Source organism: Stegostoma tigrinum, chromosome 28, assembly GCF_030684315.1.
Source record: "Stegostoma tigrinum isolate sSteTig4 chromosome 28, sSteTig4.hap1, whole genome shotgun sequence".
Taxonomy (NCBI): domain Eukaryota; kingdom Metazoa; phylum Chordata; class Chondrichthyes; order Orectolobiformes; family Stegostomatidae; genus Stegostoma; species Stegostoma tigrinum.
In genome coordinates, this window is record NC_081381.1 from 20,434,342 (window position 1) to 20,459,981 (window position 25,640).

The window sequence follows — 25,640 nt, forward strand, 5'->3', positions numbered from 1 at the left end:
AGTGGATGACTTTGGACTACAGATTCCAAAACTTTCCATCACCGAGGGTTCCCTAATCTCATGCCTGAATTGGCTATAAAATGATTGATTGAAATTAATTAATGTGATTGGTCAGCAACTGAACTGCCATTGTAGATTTTTCAATATATATTTTTCATATCAACCTGTACATAGATGCTATGACACACCTCTGAAACAGGTGGGACTTGAAGACAAACCTCCTGTCTCAGAGGTAGGGACACTACCGCTGCATCACAGGAGCCCTATTTCTATTGCCATTGTGTTATATAACTGCTAGGATGGTTAAAAAGTGAGTGAGACAGACTTTAGTCTTTTACCTCATGTAATCTGTATTTATTGGAATAGAATCATGCATTAAATGAAGTTATGCATAATAAGTTGAGTAGGGCACATTTGATGCAGTCGAGACAAAGTGTACCCCTCATTTGCTAATCCTTGGCAATATTTAGAAATTGTAGACAATAGTATACAATGGATCACTTGACCTAACTATTTATCCTTGGTTGTCTGTTTGCTATTACTGTGTTAAGCAATATTCTGAGCATAAGAAATTAATATTCTCTTCAAGTCAAATTTGGTGAACACTAAAGACAAAAGTAAGTGAGGTATAATTCAACTAAGGTGTAACATGCAGCAGACACCTGTTCTGTGTTCTGAGGAAGGGTCACAGGACTCGAAAAATTATCTCTGCTTTTCTCTCTATCGCTGTTGCCAGACCTGATTTTCTTCTGTTTCTGCTTTTGATTTTCAGTACCCATTTTGTTTTTTTTTAATCTCTGCATATTATTGCTGTTTTACACACCACCCAATTTCCTTTTTCCATTGTACACAGGAGTATCTCATCTTTCAGTATTATTATGGATGATTTGGACCTTCCCTTTATCTACCTCCCCTGATTCCATTCTCTTCAACATTCAATTTGCTATTATACATTTCATACGCCAGCCCAGGATCAATCAATCTCTAAATTACCCCACTTAAAACAGAATGTTTTCAAACCACATGTGGACAGAAAAGTAACCAAAAAGGATTTTATTTCAAGTACTCGTTTTTTATGTGGGTGGAGAGGCAGGCTTTAAAGAAAATGTCAAATATGTGCAAAATACCGAACACCCTCATTCATGGAGAGAAACAGTTCTAACCCTAGAATTCTTGAAATGTTGTGTCAGTTGGAAAAGATAATAAACAAATGACTTTCCCACAGATGAAAAAAAATGGATACAATGTTCTAAAAATTTAAATGCGTGCATAAATCTATCATCATCCCTGAAAAAGAAATGTTGCAATTTCTTTGTGGCCTACAAGTGATTTTGTTTCAATCAAATTACTGATACGTTCACTGCAAGTGTTGGCTATCATTCTCACTGATTTTGTTTTGACAAATCTCAAGTGTTAACTGCCCTGTCCAGACTTGTGCAATTAATGTCTGTAAGGACCAGAAGGTCAAATCCTGGTTTACCAAGATAGTTGATCTCAAGCCAGAAATAGTAGAGTTATATAAAGACAAATTGAGAAAAATATTAATTTGTACTTTTGAAAAGAAAATCTAAAATGAAGGGATTTATAATAAAGACAAGATAAATTGCTCACACTGATGATGATTTTAGAAAATGTGTAAGTCAATAGAATTTCTCTTTGATGGCGGATAGTTTCGAATCAGCCTGCTCAGAAATGTCATTACACACCTCTGGAGCAGGTGGGACTTGAACCCAGGCCTCCTGGCTCAGCGATATCTGTGCCACAAAAGCCCACCCCTCCTTGTATGTTAACCACAATTGGAGCTCAAATAATGAGTCGTAGGAGGCCATTGAATTGTTATAGACATGCTGATTACCAATAATAGCTTTATCTGTTAGTTGGTGTCTTAATAGGACTAGATACTGTTTCTAGTCTGACAACTCTAGCGTCCAGTGTTGTCTAAGTGATAAAAATGAAAAGATGCCAAAAATTGCAGGCCTTTCATTATTGCCTCATTTAAACAAGGCTGATCATAGTTGGGTGAGTATTTCTGAAATCTGGCACCACATTTATACAATTCATTCTCAGGATGTGGGTATCACTGGTAAAGCTGACATGTACGGACCATCCCATGTTACAGTTGAGTAGCTTTTTAGACAAAGTGGTCACAGTTAATGGTCAACCACTTCTGGATTGGGACTGAAAGAGATGATGATGTGGATTTGCTGGCACATGCTTCACTCCTCCCCGTCCAAGTACTGTGTTAAACTGAAACCATCACTGAGGAGAATCCTGACTCACAGGCTTTCCCTGTTTGCACAGAGTTAAGGACATCAGGAACCCATTTTAATATAGCTCAACTTCTTTCCTAAAAAGAGCAACTCAGCATAACCAGAAGGCATTTATTTGAAAATACTGACAGAACAGGAATATATTAAATTGACACAATGCACCAAGATTAAATAGAGTGATAAAGACAATTTGCCAGATCTTTTTTCTGAATATAAACAATACAGTATAAATCATCGATTATATATATTTAAATATGTTACAAATAAGGTGCAGCTGGTAAAAGACTTCATACTTGAACTAAAGCACATTGAACAGAATGCTATTATAAAAGTTTTTCAAATACCGCTTATTGAAATTTATATTGCACAGCAGCACTGGGGAAAGTTTCCTTTTATGAAATATTAACATCAAAATAACACACAATACGCCTTGAGCTATGAGTACTTTGGGAAATAAAGTACTTGAAACAGTTATAAGCAACTGGGACACACCATTGTAACAAGTTGTAGCCTTGGCATGAAGAAAGTGAACATTCATTCAGTCTTGTTCTTGGGACAAACCTGAGCCAGTGTGTAACAATAGCCCCAGTTCATCTCACTGTATCTTCTGCCCTATTCTTAAACCAAATTATAAAAGTTTGCAATCTGCTCAAACTCATTAACACATTGCTGTATCTTCTTGTACAAGCAATTCTGAGCAGGCTGAGCCACCCTGATGTTATTACTGAACGCAAGTATTCATTAACAGTCATGTTTAGGTATAACAGTCAGTGTTCAAAGGAGTTGCTTAACCAACCTAACAACCAATTCCCCACTAATTATCCTTTTTGTTTGTACACACATGGAGCAGCAGAGAACAAGAGCGATGTCCTTGGTTGTGATTGATTGGAGAGAGTGGATTAGGCACATATATTGGCTTCTGTCAGCGTTCATGTAAGTCAATGAAGGTTTTGATGGTTGAACAAACAGTGCCATTCATCTTTGGTTACCATACTCGGCATTTCTTGGATGGGTGCATCGCGTTCCCTGTTTTACACTGGAAGGCCTCAGCAAAAGCTTCAAAGTTCTGGAGGGAACCAATGACTCTGCAAAGGGGGAAGAAAATAATGGGGCTTGCATTTATTGGCATCTTACATGGTCTTAAATTTCAAATTACTTTGCAGCTAATTAAGTGCTTTTTAAGTGTTGCATCTTATTTGTTACATATATAAGACATCCCCTTCTCCAACCCTAATCACCCCCTCACCCTTCCATTCCCACCCTCCCTCTTCCCCTCCCCCATGAAAGGGATTTGACAGGGATGAGATGTTTCCCCTGGCTGGGATGTTTAGATTCGAGGTGCACAATTTTAACAATAAGGGAAACTACTTCGGACTGAGATTAGGAGAATGTTTTTAGCTCAGGTTTGTGAACCATTAGAATTCTCTGTATTAGAGGGCTTTGAAAGCTGAGTCTTTGAGTTCATTTGTAGTAATCTATTAACTGATTTCTAAATACCAATGACATAAAGGGATATGAGGCTGGTGTGGAAAAAGGGTATTGAAGTGGATGATCAGCCATGATCGTATTCAGTGTCAGCGCAGGATTGGCGGGCTGAATGGCCTAATCCCGATCCCCTTTCTCTAAATGGCTGCCTTGCAAGCATTCAGTTCCCAATAATCACTCAATCATGGTGGGAAACAACAGAAATATTTTTGTCCTCAGAATGTGTCCAGGCAGTTGAAAACTTCCTGGCCGCTTGGGCTGCATTTCGGTTACCAAAACCACTTTCCTTTCAGGTAATGGTGTTGAAAGCAGTTGTGTTTATATATTTTTATCTGTCGCCAAGTTTCCAGACACACACTGATGATGTTACAGCCAACAATTGTCTGCTGTCTCTATGAAGTATCTGAATGGATGGGGCCAAGTGCCTTGCCTGTAAAGCAATCTTCTCCCCCATCGCAGGCTATCAACAGCAATGAAAAGCAGTGGAATTGTCCTTGAGAAGAGAATTGTGAGAATGAGGCCAGGGAGTTGAGAATTATGTTCTGAAGTTGTCTTTCTTGAAGTTTGAGGCATTGTTGACTTAGATTGAATTTCCTGCTATGTGTTACAAAATGCGGAGGAATGGAAATTGTGGGAGATATAGCAGTTTGGATCGGAAATTGGCTTGCTGAAAGAAGACAGAGGGCAGTAGTTGATGGGAAATGTTCATCCTGGAGACCAGTTACTAGTGGTGTACCGCAAGGGTCGGTGTTGGGTCCACTGCTGTTTGTCATTTTTATAAATGACCTGGACGAGGGCGTAGAAGGATGGGTTAGTAAATTTGCAGACGACACTAAGGTCAGTGGAGTTGTGGATGGTGACGAAGGATGCTGTAGGTTGCAGAGAGACATGGATAAGCTGCAGAGCTGGGCTGAGAGGTGGCAAATGGAGTTTAATGCAGACAAGTGTGAGGTGATGCACTTTGATAGGAGTAACCAGAAGGCAAAGTACAGGGCTAATGGTAAGATTCTTAGTAGTGTAGATGAGCAGAGAGATCTCAGTGTCCATGTACACAGATCCTTGAAAGTTGCCACCCAGGTTGTCAGGGCTGTTAAGAAGGCATACAGTGTTTTAGCTTTTATTAATAGAGGGATCGAGTTGTGGAACCAAGAGGTTATGGCGAAGCTGTACAAAACTCTGGTGTGGCCGCACTTGGAGAATTGCATACAGTTCTGGTCACCGCATTATAAGAAAGATGTGGAAGTTTTGGAAAGGGTGCAGAGGAGATTTACTAGGATGTTGCTTGGTATGGAGGGAAGGTCTTACGAGGAAAGGCTGAGGGACTTGAGGCTGTTTTCATTAGAGAGATGAAGGTTGAGAGGTGACTTAATTGAAACATATAAAATAATCAGTGGGTTAGATAGGGTGGATAGGTATAGTGTAGGTTAGATGGGCTTGAGATCGGTATGACAGGTCGGCACAACATCGAGGGCTGAAGGGCCTGTACTGTGCTGTAATGTTCTATATTCTATATTCTATATTCTATAAAGCGGTTGTGCATGACAAGTTCCAAAAACAGTAATGTCATCATTGACAGGATGACCTGGTTTACTGATACTTGTTGAAGAATATATATTGGCTAGGGCACTGGGAGAATTCTCCTGCTCCTCTTAGAAATAGGGGTACTAGTTTTTTTTACATCCACCCGGGTGTGCAGAGTTTATTCATTTCTTTTTGAAAGGTGGCACAAACAACAATCTCAGCAATAACATTCTTTCAGCACTACAGTAGATTATCAGTCTAGATGTGTGTTCAAGTCTCAAATGGAACTTGAAACCACAGCCATCTGACTAAGAACACTGCTGCATTGAACCACAGTTGTAACAGCCATGTGAGAGAGGTCTATTAACACTTCCATAAATTGAGATGAATACGTATTGATGTAATGCTAACATTCTAATCCTAAGTGTAAATATTTACACCGTGTCTGTTCTATCAAATTCTTCATCAACTCCCTTCATCACTTGAAAGTGCTGGAAAAGCTCGGAAGGTCTGGCAGCATCTGTGGAGAGTAATCAGATTTAATATTTCAGATCCAGTGATCCTTCCTCAGAACTAAAGGGTCACTAGATGCAAAATGTTAACTCTGGTTTCTCTCCACAGATGCTGCCAGACCTTCCGAGCTTTTCCAGCGATTTCAGTTTCTGTTTCTGATATACAGCATTTGCAGTTCTTTTGGTTTTTGCTTAGTTAGGTTACCCCTCTTCTTAGAGGCAACCTGCCCTTTAACCTAAAGAGAAACATTTCCTATTGGATAGAGTTCATATTCCTATTGAATTCCAGTAAACATAAAGTCTCATTAACCTCAAGGCAGTGTAACCAGTCTCTATTTGTATCTTGGTCAATTACTGCCCATTCAGTAAAGCTGCCCAATGAGGTTGTAGACATGTTTGCCGAGCCAATGGGTTTGGTTGTAAATGTTTTGTCACCCTGCTAGGTAAGATTGTCAGTACACCTCTGGTGAAGCATTGGTGTTCTGACCTGCTTGTTGTTTTCTTTATTCAATCACGAGATGAGGGTGCCACTGGCTATGCAGCCGTAGCAAAATTGGAATCAATGCCTATCAGGAGACAAACGCTCTGCTGATTGAAGTCATATCAAGCAAATAGGAAGATGGTCATGGTTGTTGGAGGTCAGTCTGCTCAGCTCCAGGACATGTCTGCAGGTGTTCCTCAGGGTAGTGCCCTAGGCACAACCATCTTCAGCTGCTTCATAAATATCCTTCCCTCCATCATAAGGTCAGTAGTGGGGATGTTCACTGATGATTGCAGGATGTTCAACGTCAATTGTGACTCATCGGATACTGAAGCAGCCCATGTTCACATGCAACAAGATCTGGACAATATCCAGGCTTGGGCTGACAAGTGACATTCGTGCCACACAAATGCGATTCAAGAAGGCAGCTCACTACCACCTTCGCAATGGCAACTAGGAATAGACAATAAATGCTGATCAGCCAGCAACACCAACATCCTTTAAAAAAAATAGGTGTGGTGACCCTTATGTTAAACCACTAGCAGACATCAATTTTAAATGAGGGAGTGGCCCTCTGGTATTTATTAAGGTGAATTCAATCAGGCCCAGGATTAAGATGACAAAAAGACAAAGGTATGAAATCAGAGATTACTGTTGAAAGGTGGAAGAAAGAAAACAGATACTATTCTTCCTTTAGTCAGACAATGATTCTATTAAACATGTTCAGTGCCACAATAAAGGTGATGTGCCCAAATTAAGTAAAAGGTAGTCAAGAAAAGAAATTGGTTAAATTTCACGTCTCACTTTCAATACTCAGCATTAATCTCACGATTGCTCTGTGAGGAACGAAGTTACATACCTGAACTTCAGTGGGCTGTGAACATCAGTTTTAATTGATTGACTGGCATACTCAGGCCTGTATGACCCACACCACACCTACAGGATGTAAATAATTGTTAAGCAGTTTGTACACAGAGATATATAATTGAGTATATTAATAAATATCTTGCAACCCTCATTATAGCTTCATGTCAAGCAGGGATCGAGGTCAATGTGCTATACTAACAAGTTATTGGACATGGAACATCTGAGTGTTGGGCGGCAATAAGATATTATCTGGATTAAGAATAATGTTCCAAGTTGGTGCTGATATTGAGGAAGTGGAGAACATTACTCACTGACAGTGAGTCCAGAGCCTGAACTTCTGGTCGTACAAAATCAACATCATGGGTGTATAACTCCCACCTCATTATCAACTGGTGAGGTTGCCACAACAGCAGATTGTTTTACCCTCAACATTACCAGTGACTTAGAAATGGATTTGGTACAGGCCTTCCTTTGTGTTTCTAGGGTCATTCAGTTTGGATAAGAGAAACCCATATCTAGCTGGGGTGCTTGGAGCCCTACTTAATAAGATTCATACATTGCACTTCACAGGAAATTGAAGTATCAGCTCATTATTCCCCATTCTACAATATTTGAAATGCAGTAATGGCCAAGGTAAAAGCCCTTTCTTAAAGTCCCCTCATTTTGTTCCGTTACATATGATAATGAAAATGGAACTCTCCTGCCTCATTCTGGACACTGCACTGGAACACTGTACCCATTTTACCTGTGCAAAGTTAAGGAAGAAAAGTTGTTTGTGTGTCAGGTCCAAGCCAGGCAGTTTCACTTCTTCACCTTCATTCTTCACCCATTTTAAATAAGCCTGAAAAATATATGGTGAACGCAATAAGCCAAACTGATTCAGAAAGTACATGGGAAAAGGAAAGAAACTAAATTTTTCTGCATACTGTGTTCTGTCAAACTGTCCTCAGTAGCAGTGATGCTACTCCGTAAACTCACGGTTGTTACAGCAAACAGCTGAAGTGTTTTGAAATTTCTTTTGTAATATTTCTGTTTTTTCCCTGTGGCTTCTCTTCTGAAGCTGTCCTGCCAAGTAGCTGCAATAGTGCTGGTGTCCATGAGGTACAATGTCCAATATGTGTGTGGATAGTAAATTATGGAAGGCTACCTCAGAGAGAATGGGCTGGGGTTAGCATCACAATCATCTACTATTCTGTTCCTATTCATTGTTTACAAACTGATGCCATCAGGACATTCTGACAAGTCTCTTTTAAACCCTAGCCTTTGTGTGTATAGAATGTTGTCATCTACACTGGTGGAGGTAAAATAGCTCTAAAGAACTGGTGTTCTTTGTAATTAGTACATTACTGGAGTAGTGAAAGAAAATTCATCAGTCACTTTCAGGAGGAAACTGGACAAATATTTGCAGAAGAAATATTTTCGGGGCTATCAGAAATGAGCAGCGGGAACTGATTGAAATAACAAGGTGTAGAGCTGGATGAACACAGCAGGCCAAGCAGCATCAGAGGAGCAGGAAAGCTGACGTTTCGGGCCTAGGCCCTTCTTTTCTACACGCTGTTATCTCAGATTCTCCAGCATCTGCAGCTCCTACTATCAGTGGAACTGATTGGACAGTTTTTTCAAAGAGGCGTCATGAACACGTTGGGCTGAACAGCCGCCAACTATGTACTCCCATAAATTTCTATTGCAGCAAAAATAATAATACTTGCTGAAGCAAACCTGAATCAAGCACAGGATTTAACAACTATGCTAAACCGACACGCCATGACTCTATGATCAGGTAATGCCATCAGGTAAGGGCACTCATGGGAAATAATGGGAATGCAATTTGTGATTTTTCTGTGTGTTACTTCTATAGGTGGGGATTACCCTAACGCAGCCGAACCGTTGGCAGATTAACACCGAGTTGAGTTTGAAGGTGACTATCAGTGCTGTACCTTATATGCTTGTCTGACACCTCCATTGTCTGCGATATTTTCACCCAAAGTACTGATCCCGCTCACCTGCATCAGAAGAAATTCCAGAATGAAATAAGACGTTAGATGGCACATATGGAAAAACATATGGTTACTGGCAGGTAGGAATAAAAAAAAGTGAATTCTACCTTTCTTTCTGTCTCTGAAAGGCAAAACAGCATTGTCTTCCAGTTCAAGGAACTGAAAAGAGTGAGATTTCTCAAAGTAGTGTGAATGGTGAAGCTAAGAATGAATACTGTAATATCAACAGTACAGGATAAGGGCTGTGCATTTATATGACATTCCTGTGCCTAATCCTCTAATGAAGGCTCTGACTTGTGTAAATTAGATGAGACTTAAAGTGCAACAAACAATTACACCTCCCAATTGCAAAACATTTCAACTCCCCCTCCCACTCCTTGGACGACATGTCCATCCTGGGCCTCCTGCATTGTGGTAGGGGAAGGGGAGATTTTGAAGCTGGTGAAGTCCACATTGATACCATTGGGCTGCAGGGTTCCCAAGCGGAATATGAGATGCTGTTGCTGCAGCTTTCGGGTGGCATCGTTGTGGCAATGCAGGAGGCCCAGGATGGACATGTCATCCAAGGAGTGGGAGGGGGAATTGAAATGGGTTGCGATTGGGAGGTGCAGTTGTTTGTTGCACTTATGTAATCTGATCACAATGAGCATTGCTGGATTGGATGTCATTTGTAGCTTGCTGGTTTTTACTCATTCCCTAGTCGGACCATTGGTAGCAATTTATTGCTCTAACCTGCTGTTTCTAAGCAGGAAGTGCTGAGTCTTCTTCAGCCACTTCCTTACTTATAGTGGTTGTATTATCCAGTAGATTTGGATGCTAGGCTCTTATTCACAAGATTCCATGCTTAAACCAAAACATTGCAAACAAGACTTAGTGAGAAATAATAGACTTGTATCAAGGCATTTGAAGGAAGCAGGAGATAGAGGGAACTGCTGATGCTGGAGAATCTGAGATGACACAGCGTACAGCTGGGTGAACACAGCAGGCCAAGCAGCATCCGAGGAGCAGGAAAACTGATGTTTCGGGTCAAGACCCTTCTTCAGAAATGGAGGAAGGGAAAGGGATTCTGAAATAAATAGGGAGAGAGGGGGAGGCGGATAGAAGATGGATAAAGGAGAAGGCAGGTGGAAAGGAGACAGAAAGGTCAAAGTGGCAGGGTTAGAGCCCGGAGAGGTGAATGTAGGTGAGGAGTTAGGGAGGGTATAGATCAGCCCAGGGAGGACGGACAGATCAAGGAGGTGGCCTGAGGTTAATAGGTAGGAGGTAGGGGTGGGGCTTGAGGGAGGAATGGTTAGGGAGGCGGGGACCAGCTGGGCTGGTTTTGGGATGCGGTCAGGGGAGGGGAGATTTTGAAGCTTGTGAAGTCCACATTGATACCCTTGGACTGCAGCATTCCCAAGCAAAATATGAAATGCTGTTCCTGCAGCTTTCGGGTGGCATCGTTGTGGCAATGCAGGAGGCCCAGGATGGACATGTCATCCAAGGAGTGGGAGAGGAAGATGAAATGGTTTGTGACTGGGAGGTGCAGTTGTTTAGTGCGAACCGAGAGTAGGTGTTCTGCAAAGCGGTTCCTAAGCCTCTGCTTGGTTTCCCCGATGTAGTAGAGGCCACGATGGGAACAGCAGATACAATGTACCACATTAGCAGATGTGCAGGTGAACATCTGCTTGATCTGGAAGGTTTTCTTAGGGCGTGGGATGGGAGAGAGGGGGGAGGGGTGGGGACAGGTGTAGCACTTCCTGCGGTTGCAGGGGAAAGTGCTGAGGGTAGTGGGGCTGGGGGGGGGTGTGGAGCGGACAAGGGAGTAATGGAGAGAGTGGTCCATCCAGAAAGCAGATAAGGGTGGGGAGGGAAAAATGTCTTTGGTGGTGGGGTCGGATTGCAGATGGCGGAAGATGATGCGTTGGATCTGGAGGTTAGTGGGGTGGTACTTGACGTGGGGGGCTGTGTTTTGTTTGTTATTGCGGGGAGGGGTTGTGAGGGATGAGTTGCGGGAAATGTGAAAGACACAGTTGAGGGGATTTTTGACCACTGTGGAGGGGAAGTTGTGGCCTCCTCTACATCGGGGAAACCAAGCGGAGGATTGGGGACCGCTTTGCAGAACACCGCCGCTCGTTTCACAACAAACAACTGCACCTCCCAATTGTGAACCATTTCAACTCCCCCTCCCATTCCTCAGATGACATATCCATCCTGGGCCTCCTGCATTGCCACAACGATGCCACCCAAAAGCTGCAGGAACAGCATCTCATATTTCACTTGGGAACCCTGCAGCCCAAGGGTATCAATGTGGACTTCACAAGCTTCAAAATCTCCCCTCCCCCGACCGCATCCCAAAACCAGCCCAGCTTGGCCCTGCCTCCCTAACCATTCCTCCCACCTCAAGCCCCACCCCTACCTCCAACCTACTAACCTCATCCCGTCCCCTTGATCCGTCCGTCCTCCCTGGACCAACCTATCCCATCCCTAACTCCTCACCTACATTCATCTTTACTGGCTCCAACCCCACCTCTTTGCCCTGTCTGTCTCCTGTCCACCTATCTTCTCCACTATCCATCTTCTATCTGCCTCCCCCTCTCTCCTTATTTATTTCAGAATCCCCTTCCTCTCGCCCATTTCTGAAGAAGGGTCTCAACATGAAACGTCAGCTTTCCTGCTCCTCAGATGCTGCTTGGCCTGCTGTGTTCATCCAGTTGTACACCTTGTTATCTGTGAAGGGAGAAGGAGTTGGTTAACAGGACAGTTAATTTCTTTGGCAGCTTTCCAACTTGGGAGACGATCATTTTTGCGTTGTGGGGATCAATGCTGTGCTGAGTGCTATCTAGCTGGCTGAAGATCTTCACCTTGGCATTGCAGATGAAGACTGTGCCAATAAGAGCATGCTTTTCTGGCCTGTCTCGTCTGGTTCCTTTCCACAGTCAGCTGAGCTTTTCATATCTGTTGGTTTGGAAGAGGTGTTGGAAGAGACAGCCTCTGGAGGTCATCGCAGTGAGAGACCCCTTCTCTGCGTTGTCAGGGTCAATCTCAGCCATAGTAGCCGTATGGATTCCCGGGGGGTTGTTGCCAAATGGTTATTTCACTGGCCTTTTGGTGTGTGGCTCTCAACCATCTGACAACACTGATGTTGTTAGCTTATCAATGAATGTGTGCCATTGGAATCAATATGTCCCAGCACCTTTGAGTCATTGACCTCATCCTGCCAGGTGGTATCAAAGCCATGTTTGAGACAACAAAAATGGAAATTGTTTGGCTTTTTCTCCTATCTTGTGTATGTTGTCTATATTTCATCACTGTAGATGAATGTGCTGAAGTTGCAGGCTTGATCGAATCCAGTTGCTATTCTCAATCAGGTTGCTATAGTTCCACACTCAGCTGGGTCTACACAGTTGCAACATTTTGGATATGCATATTGATTTCAACATCATAACAGTTGGCTAATGATTGTGGAGATTAGATATGTGAAACTAACAACCACTTTGAACATGACATTGTTAGTGCTGATAGATGGCTTATGATAACTATTTAAGAAATGTGCGAAAGAGAAAACAAGGACCTAAAGACCTGTCAGCCTTAGATCAGTAGTAGGGAAAGTACTAGATTCTATTATAAAGGATGGGATAAATACAGACTTGGATGATATGTAGTTTTAAGTGGACATAGCATGGATTTACAAAGGTTAAAATAATGTTCAATTAACTTGTTGGGAGATTTTTCAGGAGATGATGAACAAAATTGATGAGGTGGTGTTGATGGAATTAGTGTTTCATTTTCAGATTTTAGGATTTTAAGAAGGCTTTTGACAAGGTAGAAGGGGTTGTTTAACAAAATTAAAGTGTGTGGGAGGTAATGTACCAGCATGGATTAGTGATGAGCTAACAGGCAGAAAACAGAGAGTAGGAATAGATGGGTCTTTCTTGCATTGGCAAGCTGGACCAAAGCATTTGTCTTCCTGATGCTAATGATGAAACCATATTCTTTCCAGGCATGAGGGGGGTCTGTCCATTTTTCACTGCAGTTGTTCCTCAATATGAAATGATACGTGGCATTGCAGCTGGTTGTAACTCTCTGATGAACGTTTAGTGTAGCTTTATCTTGGACTTGCGGCACGCAAGGCTAAACAACGTTCTGCTAGTTCTGGTATAAAAATAGGCACTCAGTGAATATGATCTAAAGACATGTATCAGCAGCAAAGAGAATAATATGCCAAAGAATGTCAGTGCCAGATGAAAACCCTGTTTGCCCCAGTGCAGATCTCAAAGGGTCCCATTGTTGTTTGGTCAAGGCTAACATTGCCCATCATGTTGTCACAGAAGGAAGCGATCCCATTGAGCAGCTTCAGCAGACAGCCAATTTTTCCAGCAATCAATTTATTGATGAGCTAAAGATACAATCCATTTTTGAAAACAGGCAAATGACTGGAGCGACTTGGTAAACTATGCAGTTTGAGAAGGTGAGTGTGATCAGAGAATTTTCGACATTCCTCTCATTTCAGATGCAAGCTTCCTTCTGTTACAATTCTCCCAGACACCAGATAAAAATAGTGAAAATGACCTGAAGGGGGAAGAGTATTTGGATTGAGCCTCAGTTTGAGAAGCAACCCAGAAGGTCATTTCAGTAAAACATCTCTGAACATGTTCGTTTGAGTGGAGAATGGTCTCATGATCTGAGACAAAACACGATTGGGTGAAAGTCCATAGAGAAAAATGATTGAAATGAAGAGAATGTCTTCTCTCAAAAATGTCCAAGCAAGGTTGTTCACAAAAGTGAGAAAGTACCTTTGTGTGGAAGAGGTGAGAGAAAAGCAAACCATGCATTCAGATCATGCCTTTCAATAGCACGCATAGCCAATCAAAGTATCCTGCTGCAATATATACCGTCAGAAGTCACACAACACTAGGTTATAGTCCAATCACAAACTTTCTGAGCACCGTCCTTCGTCAGGTGAAGTACTTCAAATAAACCTGTTGGACTTTAACCTGGTGTCATGCGACTTCTAACTTTGTCCACCCCAGTCTGACACTGGCACCTCCATATCATTCAATGTATACACAGCAAGGGCCCTCAGACAGAAATGCGTTAAGTTAGTGGCTTGACCATTTTAGTGATGTTGTGGTAATGCTAACTGACCAGCAACACTGCCCCATCTCTGAAATGTGCAGGAATTCCATCCCATTTATTGGTATTTGCTCTCATGTAAAAAAGAATATAAAAAAAAAGAGAAGAATACTCACATTCTGTCCACCAGCTAAATCCCACGTATAGTTTCCATACTGATGAGCCATGCAGCGAGATTGGTCATTGAAATGCGTGGCTGAGAAATTGCTCCACCAACCATACAAGTTGCCATCTTTATCATAATTTCTGCCTAGAGATGACAAGGTGCAATGAAAAATGGTTTCATTGATGGAAACCAAATTAAAATTAAGCCTCCATCAATCATAATGGACAATGTGAATTTGCAGATAATCACATGTTATAGATATTGTTCCTGGAGGAAGGTCACAGCAACACCCCTGGGTGGAGTAGTAAAATCTAACAGATAGTAACATAAAGGAAACAATGCATCATTTTATTTACTCACAGAAAAACAAATGCAATTAACAAATGAGGCTGTGTTATAGAGGGATGAATTGAGAGATGTTTTGTCCTATGAAATAGCTGGTAGAAAAATCAAAATAATAGATAATAATTCAGGCCTGAAGGATACTTCAGTGCTAGATAGAATAGTTTCAAAATGTCAGTGCAATAGCTGGCGAAGCATGACAAATGAAATGCTTTACTCTATGCTGTATGTTGCGTCGAGGGGGGTGTTTTTCCAGTGAGGAGCCTTGTCCGCTAGCTGCAATTTGAGGAAATTGTAGGATGTTAGCTGTTTTCTAGTTTGTAGATGGTAGGTAAGGCAAGGCAAGGAACTCCCGGGGAATTGAAAATTCCGAAGATCCAACCATTTAAATCAGGGCAACTCCAATTACACTTCAGCTTACAACCTCTTTGAAGATCAGTGGGAGTGTGGTCAGCCCCAGGATCTCTCTAATCTGTATATTAACTGTGCAAAAGGTTGGGAGTCAGGCTGGCAACTCCTCTTAAAAACGTGGAACATAGGAACAGGGGTAGGCTATTCACCTTATAGAAACTGCTCTGCCATTTACTGCAAATGTAGCTGATTGTAAACTTCAAAGCTTTTCACCCACATTATCTGTGTAGCCCTTTACACCGTCAGTAGTCAAAAATCTATCAATCTCTACTTAAACATACTCGAACAGCAAGCTTCTACATATCTCTTGGGTATAGAATTTTAAAGATTCACAATACTGAGTAAAATAAATTTTTCCTTATTTTGACCCTAAATTTTACATCGAACCCCCGGGTCTCGTCTCCCCCACCGGGAGAAACATCATATCAGCATCCGCTTTGCCTATTCCTTTACATATTTCATAGGTTTTGATGAGATCATCTCTCATTCTTCAAAGCTTGATAGAATAGAAGCTCAATTTGCCTATTGCCCCTTCATAGGGCAGTCTCACCATGCCATGACCGAGGCTTGTGAATCTTTAATGCATTCCGTCTACAGAAATAGTACCTTGTCTGAAATTAGGAGACCAAATCTGCACACAGTGCTCCAGGTGCAGTCTAACCAAACTTCTATACAATTTAAGTAAGACTTAGAACATAGAACATAACAGCGCAGTACAGACCCTTCGGCCCTCGACGTTGCACTGACCTGTAAAACCAATCTGAAGCCCAACTAAACCCTAGCACTGAGGATGTCAGGGATTTAATCCCAAGTGAGTGCCTCAATGTCAAAGAGTTATTACTGAGCCAGCGCCTCACTATCATGGGGTCAGAACTGAAGGAATGCTACATGATCAAGGGGTCAGTGCGGAGATATAATAGCACTGCTGGGGCATCAGAACTGAGGGAGTACCTCATTACTGAGTAAAATAAAATAAAATGTGATTAGGGATAGTCAGCATGGTTTTGTGAAGGGTAGGTCATGTCTCACAAACCTTATTGAGTTCTTTGAGAAGGTGACCAAACAGGTAGATGAGAATAAACCGGTTGATGTGGCGTTCGATAAGGTTCCCCACAGTAGGCTATTGTACAAAATGCGGAGGAATGGGATTGTGGAAGATATAGCAGTTTGGATCAGAAATTGGCTTGCTGAAAGAAGACAGAGGGTGGTGGTTGATGGGAAATGTTCATCCTGGAGACCAGTTACTAGTGGTGTACCGCAAGGGTCGGTGTTGGGTCCACTGCTGCTTGTCACTTCTATAAACGACCTGAATGAGGGTGTAGAAGGATGGGTTAGTAAATTTTCAGACGACACTAAGGTCAGTGGAGATGTGGATAGTGATGAAGGATGTTGTAGGTTACAGAGAGACATAGATAAGCTGCAGAGCTGGGCTGAGAGGTGGCAAATGGAGTTTAATGCGGATAAGTGTGAGGTGATGCACTTTGGTAGAAGCAACTGGAAGGCAAAGTACAGGGCTAATGGTAAGATTCTTGGCAGTGTAGATGAGCAGAGAGATCTCGGCGTCCATGTACACAGATCCTTGAAAGTTGCCACCCAGGTTAACAGGGCTGTTAAGAAGGCGTACAGTGTTTTAGCTTTTATTAATAGAGGGATCGAGTTCTGGAACCAAGAGGTTATGCTGCAGCTGTACAAAACTCTGGTGTGGCCGCACTTGGAGTATTGTGTACAGTTCTGGTCACCGCATTATAAGAAGGATGTGGAAGCTTTGGAAAGGGTGCAGAGGAGATTTACTAGGATGTTGCCTGGTATGGAGGGAAGGTCTGACAAGGAAAGGCTGAGGGACTTGAGGCTGTTTTCGCTAGAGAGAAGAAGGTTGAGAGGTGACTTAATTGAGACATTTAAGATAATCAGAGGGTTAGATAGGGTGGATAGGGAGAGCCTTTTTACTAGGATGGTGACGGTGAGCACGAGGGGGCATAGCTTTAAATTGAGGGGTGAAATATATAGGACAGATGTCAGAGGTAGTTTCTTTACTCAGAGAGTAGTAAGGGTATGGAACGCTTCACCAGCAACGGTGTAGATTCGCCAACTTTAGGTACATTTAAGTCGTCATTGGATAAGCATATGGACGTACATGGAATAGTGTAGGTTAGATGGGCTTCAGATTGCTATGACAGGTCGGCACAACATCGAGGGCAGAAGGGCCTGTACTGTGCTGTAATGTTCTATGTTCTATATAACTAACCTACACTATTCCATTATCATCCATATGTTTATCCAATGGCCATTTAAATGCCCTTAAAGTTGGTGAGTCTACTACTGTTGCAGGCAGGGCATTCCACACCCTTACTACTCTCTGAGTAAAGAACCTACCTCTGATGTTTGTTCTATATCTATCACCTCTCAATTTAAAGCCATGTCCCCTCATGCTAGCCATCACCATATGAGGAAAAAGGCTTTCACTGTACACCCTATCTAATCCTCTGATCATCTTATATGTCTCTATCAAGTCATCTCTTAGCCTTCTTCTCTCTAACGAAAACAGCCTCAAGTCACTCAGCCTTTCCTCATAAGACCTTCCCTCCATACCAGGCAACATCCTGGTAAATGTCCTCTGCACCCTTTCATTGCTTCCACATCCTTGCTATAATGTGGCGACCAGAACTGTACGCAATACTCCAAGTATGGCCACACCAGAGTTTTGTACAGCTGCAACATGACCTCATGGCTCCGAAACTCAACCCCTCTACCAATAAAACCTAATACACCATACACCTTCCTAACAAACCTATCAACCTGGGTGGCAACCTTCAGGGACCTATGCACATAGACACTGAGATCTCTCTGCTCATCCACACTACCAAGCATCTTACCATTAGCCCAGTACTCTGTATTCCTGTTACTCCCTCCAAAGTGAATCACCTCACAATTTTCTGCATTAATCTCCATTTGCCACCTCTCAGCCCAGCTCTGCAGCTTATCTATGTCCTCTGTAACCTGGTACATCCTTCTGCACTATCCACAGTTCCACCGACATTAGTGTCATCTGCAAATTTACTAAACCATCCTTCTATGCCCTCATCCAGGTCATTTATAAAATTGACAAACAGCAGTGTCCCCAAAACAGATCCTTGTGGCACACCACTAGTAACTGAATTCCAGCATGAACATTTCCCATCAACCACCACCCTCTGTCTTTTTACAGCTAGCCAATTTCTGATCCAAGCCGTTAAATCACCCTCAATCCAATGCTTCCATATTTTCTGCAAAAGCCTACCGTGGGGAACCTTATCAAAAGCTTTACTGAAATCTATATGCACCACATCAACTGCTTTACCCTCATCCACCTGTTTGGTCACCTTCTCAAAGAACTCAATAAGGTTTGTGAGGCACAACCTGCCCTTCACAAAACCGCGGTGACTATCCCTAATCAAATTAGTCTTTTTTAGATGATTATAAATCCTATCTCTTATAATCATTTCCAAAACTTTACCCACAACTGAAGTAAGGCTCACTGGTCTATAATTACCAGGGTTGTCTCTACTCCCCTTCTTGAACAAGGGGACAACATAGTCTTCTGGCACTATTCCTGTAGACAATGATGACATAAACATCAAAGCCAAAGGCTCTGCAATCTCATCCCTAGCCTCCCAGAGAATCTTAGGATAAATCCCATCTGGCCCAGGGGACTTATCTATTTTCACACTTTCCAGAATTGCTAACACCTCCTCCTTATGAACCTCAATCCTGTCCGGTTTAACAGCCTGTATCTCAGTATTCTCCTCGACATAGTATTCACACAGGAAGAAGACAAACAAAAGAGTATTCATTTAGCATCTCTCCTATCTCATCAGGCTTCATGCACAACTTCCCACTACTGTCCTTGACTGGCCCTAATCTTACTCTAGTCATTCTTTTATTCCTGACATACCTATAGAAAACTTCAGGGATTTCCTTGATCCAACCTGCCAAAGACTTCTCATGTTCCCTCCTGGCTCTCCTTAGCTCTCTCTTCCGACCCTTCCAGGCTAACTTGTAACTCTCAAGCACCCTAACTGAGCCTTCACACCTCACGCTCTTGTACTCAAATCTTTTTGCATTATGGGCCAACATTCCATTAACTTTCCTAATAGTGTTTGTACCTGACACCTAAGTCCCTTTGTGGATTTACACTTTCTGATTTCAAACTATCTAAAAAATATTCTGCACATTTATTCTCCATACCAAAGTTCACATCCTTCCACATATTACACCTGCCAAATTTCGGCCCACTCCTTAAGCCTATGCAAATCATCCTGAAGCCACTTCACATTTTATTCACAGTTATATTCCTATTTAGCTCTATCATCTGCAAATGTGGAAATATTACACTTGGACCAGCTCTTCAAATTATTAAATGTTTATTGTGAACAGCTGGAGCCCAAGTACTGATCCAACCACTAGTCACGCCTGCTGATGCAAGAATAGCCCATTTATTCCTACTGTCTGTTTTCTGCCTTGAAGATAATCATGAATCTGTGCCAGTATATTACTTATTACCCGATGCACTTTAATTTTTCAAAACAACCTCTTACGCCTTATCAAAAGCTTTCTTCAAATCTCAAACTTAAATACTATGTCCATCAATACCACTTCATCAATCTGTAACCTCCTCAAAAAAACCCCAACAATTTCAGTGGACACAGTTTCCCCTTGCAATGTTCAATTAGAGCATTGTATTATCCAAGTGTCTATTTATACCATCCTTTATAATATGTTCTAGCATTGTACCTCCTACTGATCTAAGGCTAACAGGTTGTTAGTTCTTTGTTTTCTCTCTCACTCCTTCCTTAAGTATTGGGGTGACATTTACCAGCTTCCAACCTGTAGGAATCATTCCACAATCTACAATTTTGGAAGGTCATAGTTAATGCATTGACTATCTCTAAAGCCAGCTCCTTCAGCAACCTGTGATGTAAAATATCAGGTCTCAGAGGCTTTGATTTGATTTTATTTATTTATTGTCGCATGTACCGAAGTACTGTGAAAAGTTTTGTTTGTGAGCAGTACAGCAGATCATAGGGTGAAAAAAAAAACACTTAGACAGAGGCATACAGGTCATGTTATCAACTTTTAGCCCCAGTAATTTCTCCAATATAAGCTTTTTTTATACTAATTTCAAAGAACAAAGAAAATTGCAGTACAGGAACAGGCCCTTCGGCCCTCTAAGCCTGCGCCGATCCAGATCCTCTATCTAAACCTGTCGCCTATTTTCCAAGGATCTGTATCCCTCTGCTCCTTGCCTATTCAATTATCTGTCTAGATATATCTTAAATGGTGCTATCGTGCCTGCCTCTACCATCTCCACTGGCAATGTGTTCTAGGCACCCACCACCATCTGCGTAAAGAACTTTCCAAGCATATCTCCCTTAAATTTTTCCCCTCTCACCTTGAAATCATGACCCCTAGTATTCGAGTCCCCCATCCTGAGAAAAAGCTTCTTGCTTTCCACCCTGTCAATACCTCTCATGATTTTGTAGACCTCAATCAGGTCCCCCCTCAACCTCTGTCTTTCTATTGTAAATAATGCTAACCTACGCAACCTCTCTTCATAGCTAGCACCCTCCATACCAGGCACATCCTGGTGAACCTCCTCTGCACCCTCCCCAAAGCATCCACATCCTTTTGGTAATGTTCAGAACTGTATGCAGTTTTCTAAATGTGGTTGAACCAAAGTCCTATACAACTGCCAACTCTTGCACTCAATATCCCTTCCGATAAATAAAAGCATGCCATTTGCCTTCTTGACCACTCTACTGACCTGTGTTGCTACCTTCAGGGTACAATGGACCTGAATACCCAGGTCTATCTGTGCATCAATTTTCCCAGGGCTTTTCTATTTACCATATAGTTCACTCTTGAATTGGATCTTTCAAAATGCATCACCTCGCATTTGCCTGGATTGAACTCCATCTGCCATTTCTCCTCCCAACTCTCCAATCTATCTATATTCTGCTGCATTCTCTGACAGTCCCCTTCACTATCTGCTACTCCACCAATCTTAGTGTCATCTGCAAACTTGCTAATCAGACTATCTACACCTTCCTCCAGGTCATTTACGTATATCACAAACAACAGTGGTCCCAACATGGATCCCCGTGGAACGCCACTGGTCACGGTTCTCCTTTTGAGAAACTCCCTTCCACCATAACTCTCTGTCTCTTGTTGCCCAGCCAATTCTCTATCCATCTAGCTAGTATACCTTGGACCCCATGCGACTTCACCTTCTCCATTAAGCGACCATGGGGAACCTTACCAAACATCTTAATGAAGTCCACGTACGTAACATCTACAGTCCTTCCCTCACCTATCAACTTTGTCACTTCCTCAAAAGTTTATATCAAGTTGGTAAGACATGACCTTCCCTGCAAAAAACCATGCTGCCTCTCACTAATAAGCCCTTCAACTTCTCATTCTTCCTAGTGCACTTAGTCTAATCCTGGGACATTTCTGAGACACAAAGTAACCATTTAACTTCTCTGCCATCTATTTCTCATTATAAATGTTCCTGATTTGGCATGCATGGACACATAGCCATCTTAGCCTAACGAAGTGTTTACAGTTGTTTTTGTGGTTTTTGTTAGAATTCATTCATAATCAATTTTCCTTATCTATTTATTAGTTCCTCTTTGCTGTTTCTAAAAGTCTCCCAGTCCTCAGATTTACCACTACTATCTGCAATTTTATGATACCTTTCTTTTAATCTTATATAATCCAGAAAATCCCTTGTCAGCCACAGCTGATTGACCCTTTTTGACTTTGTTTGAATCCCTTAATGTCAAGATAAAGGATGTAATGAAGCAACATAGCATGAACCTGCACCACAGTAAGGTGGCCAGTCTATTTATGCCTACCATTGTCATCAAATCCATGCGTTATTTCATGGCCGATCACCATGCCAATTCCTCCAAAGTTTAGTGCTTGAAGCTGGTGTTTACTGAAGAATGGAGGCTGTAGAATCCCAGCTGGAAATACTGCAAGAAATAAGCAACCTCTTCAACTATTAGCTTCCTAAACTTGGAATCTACATTCCTGAGCAAATGCTTAAGTAAAATATAACAAGTACAAGAAATCGTGTGAAATAGGAAGAAAAAAATAACAAAAAAGGAAATCCAATTCAGTTTGTTTCTCGTTCTAAAGTAATTTTGATAAACGTGGAGTCTGTGTGTGTGTGTGTGTGTGTGTGTGTGTGTGTGTGTGTGTGTGTGTGTGTGTGTGTGTGTTTGTGTGTGTATAATATATACAGCCTCATTTTCATTAACTGCTGATACCTAATGAGTGATCAATTGCAGCTTGCCAGTAAAGGGGAATGAAGTCAGATTGCTGCAAAGTGAGATACAGCCTTTGGCTCAGAGTTTAAAGGGGCCCAGAAGTGGGGAGGGGTGTTGATCGGGTTGGGAGGGACAGCCATGTCTGGACTTGGCAATGGTTAGGTTGGCAGGAGGGGTGGAAGAAGGGCCAACAGTTCTTGGCATGCATTGAATGGCTCTCCAATTGTAAGCATATTTTAAAATCTTACCTTATTGGTTCTGGTATTGCAGAGGGTACTTCTAAGAGGTTATAGTCCCTTGGTTTTCACATACAAAAAGACTAATGACTATTTCACGTTTGGGTCCTTCATAATCCTATTGAGCATGCACTTCAAGTTCACCACATTGAAGTCTTAGAAACCTGTTCAGTGTCCTAAAAATGGGTGCTGTACAGCCATAGTTCAATGTCACTCTTCCAGCGGAGATTGTGAGACGTTGATTAACTTACTGGTCATAGTGAATTTATCCCTTCATAAAATTTGGAGGGTGGAAACCGATTGTGTGATCTATTACTGACCCACCCTGAGATGAGCTAAGTAACAATCATAAACAGTGAATTTGAGGCCTTCTTTGTCTATGGGACTCTGCCAGTCACTACATTAAACAAATAAACAATGACTGCAGCCCTGAACATTTACTTGCACACAGCAACCAATATTAATCTTTTGGCAATATGTATTATTATGACATACCTATCTGGTTTTGATTAGGCGAATAAAAAGCATTTACAACTGCAGCTCCAATCATCCATCTGAAATAAAGTAGAAGTAATTGTGTGGGGTTACAAATATATATCAAACTCTATAATTTGTGCATATTGTATTTCCCCTTAGGTTGTACAAACTTTCCCAAAAGATTGGCCATGAACATGGTTCAAAGTGATGAGATTCTTCATGCCCTTCCAGTGGTCAGCTGTGCTCGCTGGAGTTATAACTGTGCAACTCATCCCATTCATGTTCCCTGTAAGCATTCCCTGGATTTATTTTTAAAATCTTTAAAATAACGGAAGCAACTAAAGATATGGCAAATAGTTTGTTTTAACATTTCATTCAAGTTCACAAGGATTGAATGATTATACAGTTCTGGAATATGGCAATATGTTATCTTGTAAAAGGCAGGAATATTGAGAGAAAGCCTGTTTTTAAGAGTTTTACTTAAATGCTTCTTTAACAATTGGATTGTGTTGGTGGGACTGCATTGGAGAGATTAGGTGATTCATGAGTTGAATGGCCTTTTGCATCCTTACATACTTGGTAACTTGGCCATAGCTCAGATAGAGGTGTGAATGGGTGTGATGTCTCCTGTGTGAAACCCGCCTGGCAGTACCTCACAGATTATTCATGCTTGAGCCAAGACTGTTATCTTGTCAGGCAAAACAACAATGGAAAGAATTACATTCCAGCCCAAGGTTAGCATCAGCTGATGCTCACACATCCTTAGATTCCAGAAAGTGACAATGGATAATGATCAGGAGGCCATTTTGGCTGTTTATTTTCCTCACATTTATGCAGGCCAATTTTAGAAACTGCATGACTGTCATTTGGAGGGTGGCAAATGTAATTGCACTATTTTAAAAAGGATGGTATTGAAAAATGGACTTACGGGCCAGTTAGCCTCACATCAACAGTGGGGAAAATACTAGACTCTACTATAAAAGATATCATTACAGAATGTTTGGAAACTCAACAAGATTGGGCAAAATCAGCATCTATTTATGAAAGGCAAATCATTCTTATAAAATCTGAGGATTTCTGATGTTGTAACTAGCAGAATAGATAAGGGAGAATCAATAGATGTGGTGTATTTTGATTTTTAGAAGAGTTTAGAAGAGTATAAGCTACCTTATAACAGTTTAGTTGGCAAATTAAAACACATGGGATTGGGGAAAATATATTGGCATGGATAGGGAAATAGCTGACAGATAGAAAACAGTGAGTGGGAATAAATGGATCTTTTTCCAAATGTCTAGTCGGGTGTTGCAAGGATCAGTGCTTGGGCTACTGCTATTAATGACTTACTTACATATATATTTTATATATATTCCTGCACAAATGCTGTCAGACCTGCTGAGCTTTTCCAGCAACTTTTTGTTTTTGTTCCTGATTTACAGCATCCGCAGTTCTTTCAGTTTTAACAAATATATTTATGTGAATTGGCCTCCAAACCTTTCTGTAGTATTGAATACCCTTTGAGTGAAGAAATGTTTCCTTATCTCAGTCCTAAATGGTTTACCCCATATCCAGATTCTGTGTCCCTTGGTTCTAAGTTCCCCTACCAGGTAGAACATGGTCCTCACCAAAGCCCTGCAAAACTACAGTGAAACATTTCTCCTTCTGGTCTCAAATCTTCTTGCAATGAAGACCAGTGTATCATTCATCTTTAATTGCTTGTTGGACCTGCCTGTCTACATTCATTGACTGGCATACAGAGACACCCTGATGACTTTCTACATCCACACTTCCTAATACGTTACCATTTAAATTATAATCTTCTTTCCTGTCCTTCACACATAAGTGCATAACTTTATGTATAGCCACATTGTACTGCAACTGCCATGTATTTGCCCACTCACTCAACTTGTATAAATCATCTTGAAGCGTCCTTGCAACCTCCTCACAACTCACAACGCTGGCCGATTTTGTGTCATCAACAAACTTGGAAATGTTGCTTTTGGTTCCCTCATCCAGGTCATTCGTGTGTGCGCGCGCGCTGAAGGATTCAAACGCTCTGATTTTACTCATTTGATACTTACACATCTTGATCCACTTGCTCCCGTAGTTTCTTAAGGTCTTTCTGTGCTGCTGCTTTCAGATTTTCAAGGACATTTTCAAAGTATTTGCTTTCACTGAAGTTTAGCTGGATAAAGTATAACAGTTATGAGAACTACAGTTTGTGAATTCTGTTAATCATTAGATTGGACTCTGATGCAACTCTGATGAGACAATTTAGTTGGCATAAAATGTGATAACAGTGCTAATCCACAGTGGATTACCACTCAGTTGAAACGATTGGTCACAGTTGTTAATTCTTCAGTGTGAGCAATTCATGCATAAACTGCATGCAATACACAGGCGGTTACTATGACACCTATTGCCAACAAGATAAAGAAAGCATTAAAAACAGAATAAATCTCTTTTTGTGACTTTGTAGTATGTATATAATGAAACATAATGGATGTATTGGA

General features: G+C 41.6%; 1 protein-coding gene across 2 annotated transcripts in view; it reads right to left on the reverse strand.

The window, feature by feature from the left end:
- Positions 1-2,468: 2,468 nt before the first annotated feature.
- The window catches only part of mmel1 (membrane metallo-endopeptidase-like 1), a 72,096-nt gene continuing 48,924 nt past the window's right edge, over positions 2,469-25,640 (reverse strand). For both annotated transcript variants that reach the window (XM_048561557.2, XM_048561554.2), the window contains exons 16-23: positions 25,209-25,312; positions 23,149-23,207; positions 22,001-22,120; positions 14,365-14,498; positions 9,074-9,139; positions 7,882-7,977; positions 7,129-7,205; positions 2,469-3,355 (exon numbers count right to left, since the gene is read on the reverse strand). In XM_048561557.2, the coding sequence (XP_048417514.1) occupies positions 3,256-3,355; positions 7,129-7,205; positions 7,882-7,977; positions 9,074-9,139; positions 14,365-14,498; positions 22,001-22,120; positions 23,149-23,207; positions 25,209-25,312 (756 nt within the window). In that variant the 3' untranslated portion in view covers positions 2,469-3,255. The remainder of the gene's footprint in view (positions 3,356-7,128; positions 7,206-7,881; positions 7,978-9,073; positions 9,140-14,364; positions 14,499-22,000; positions 22,121-23,148; positions 23,208-25,208; positions 25,313-25,640) is intronic.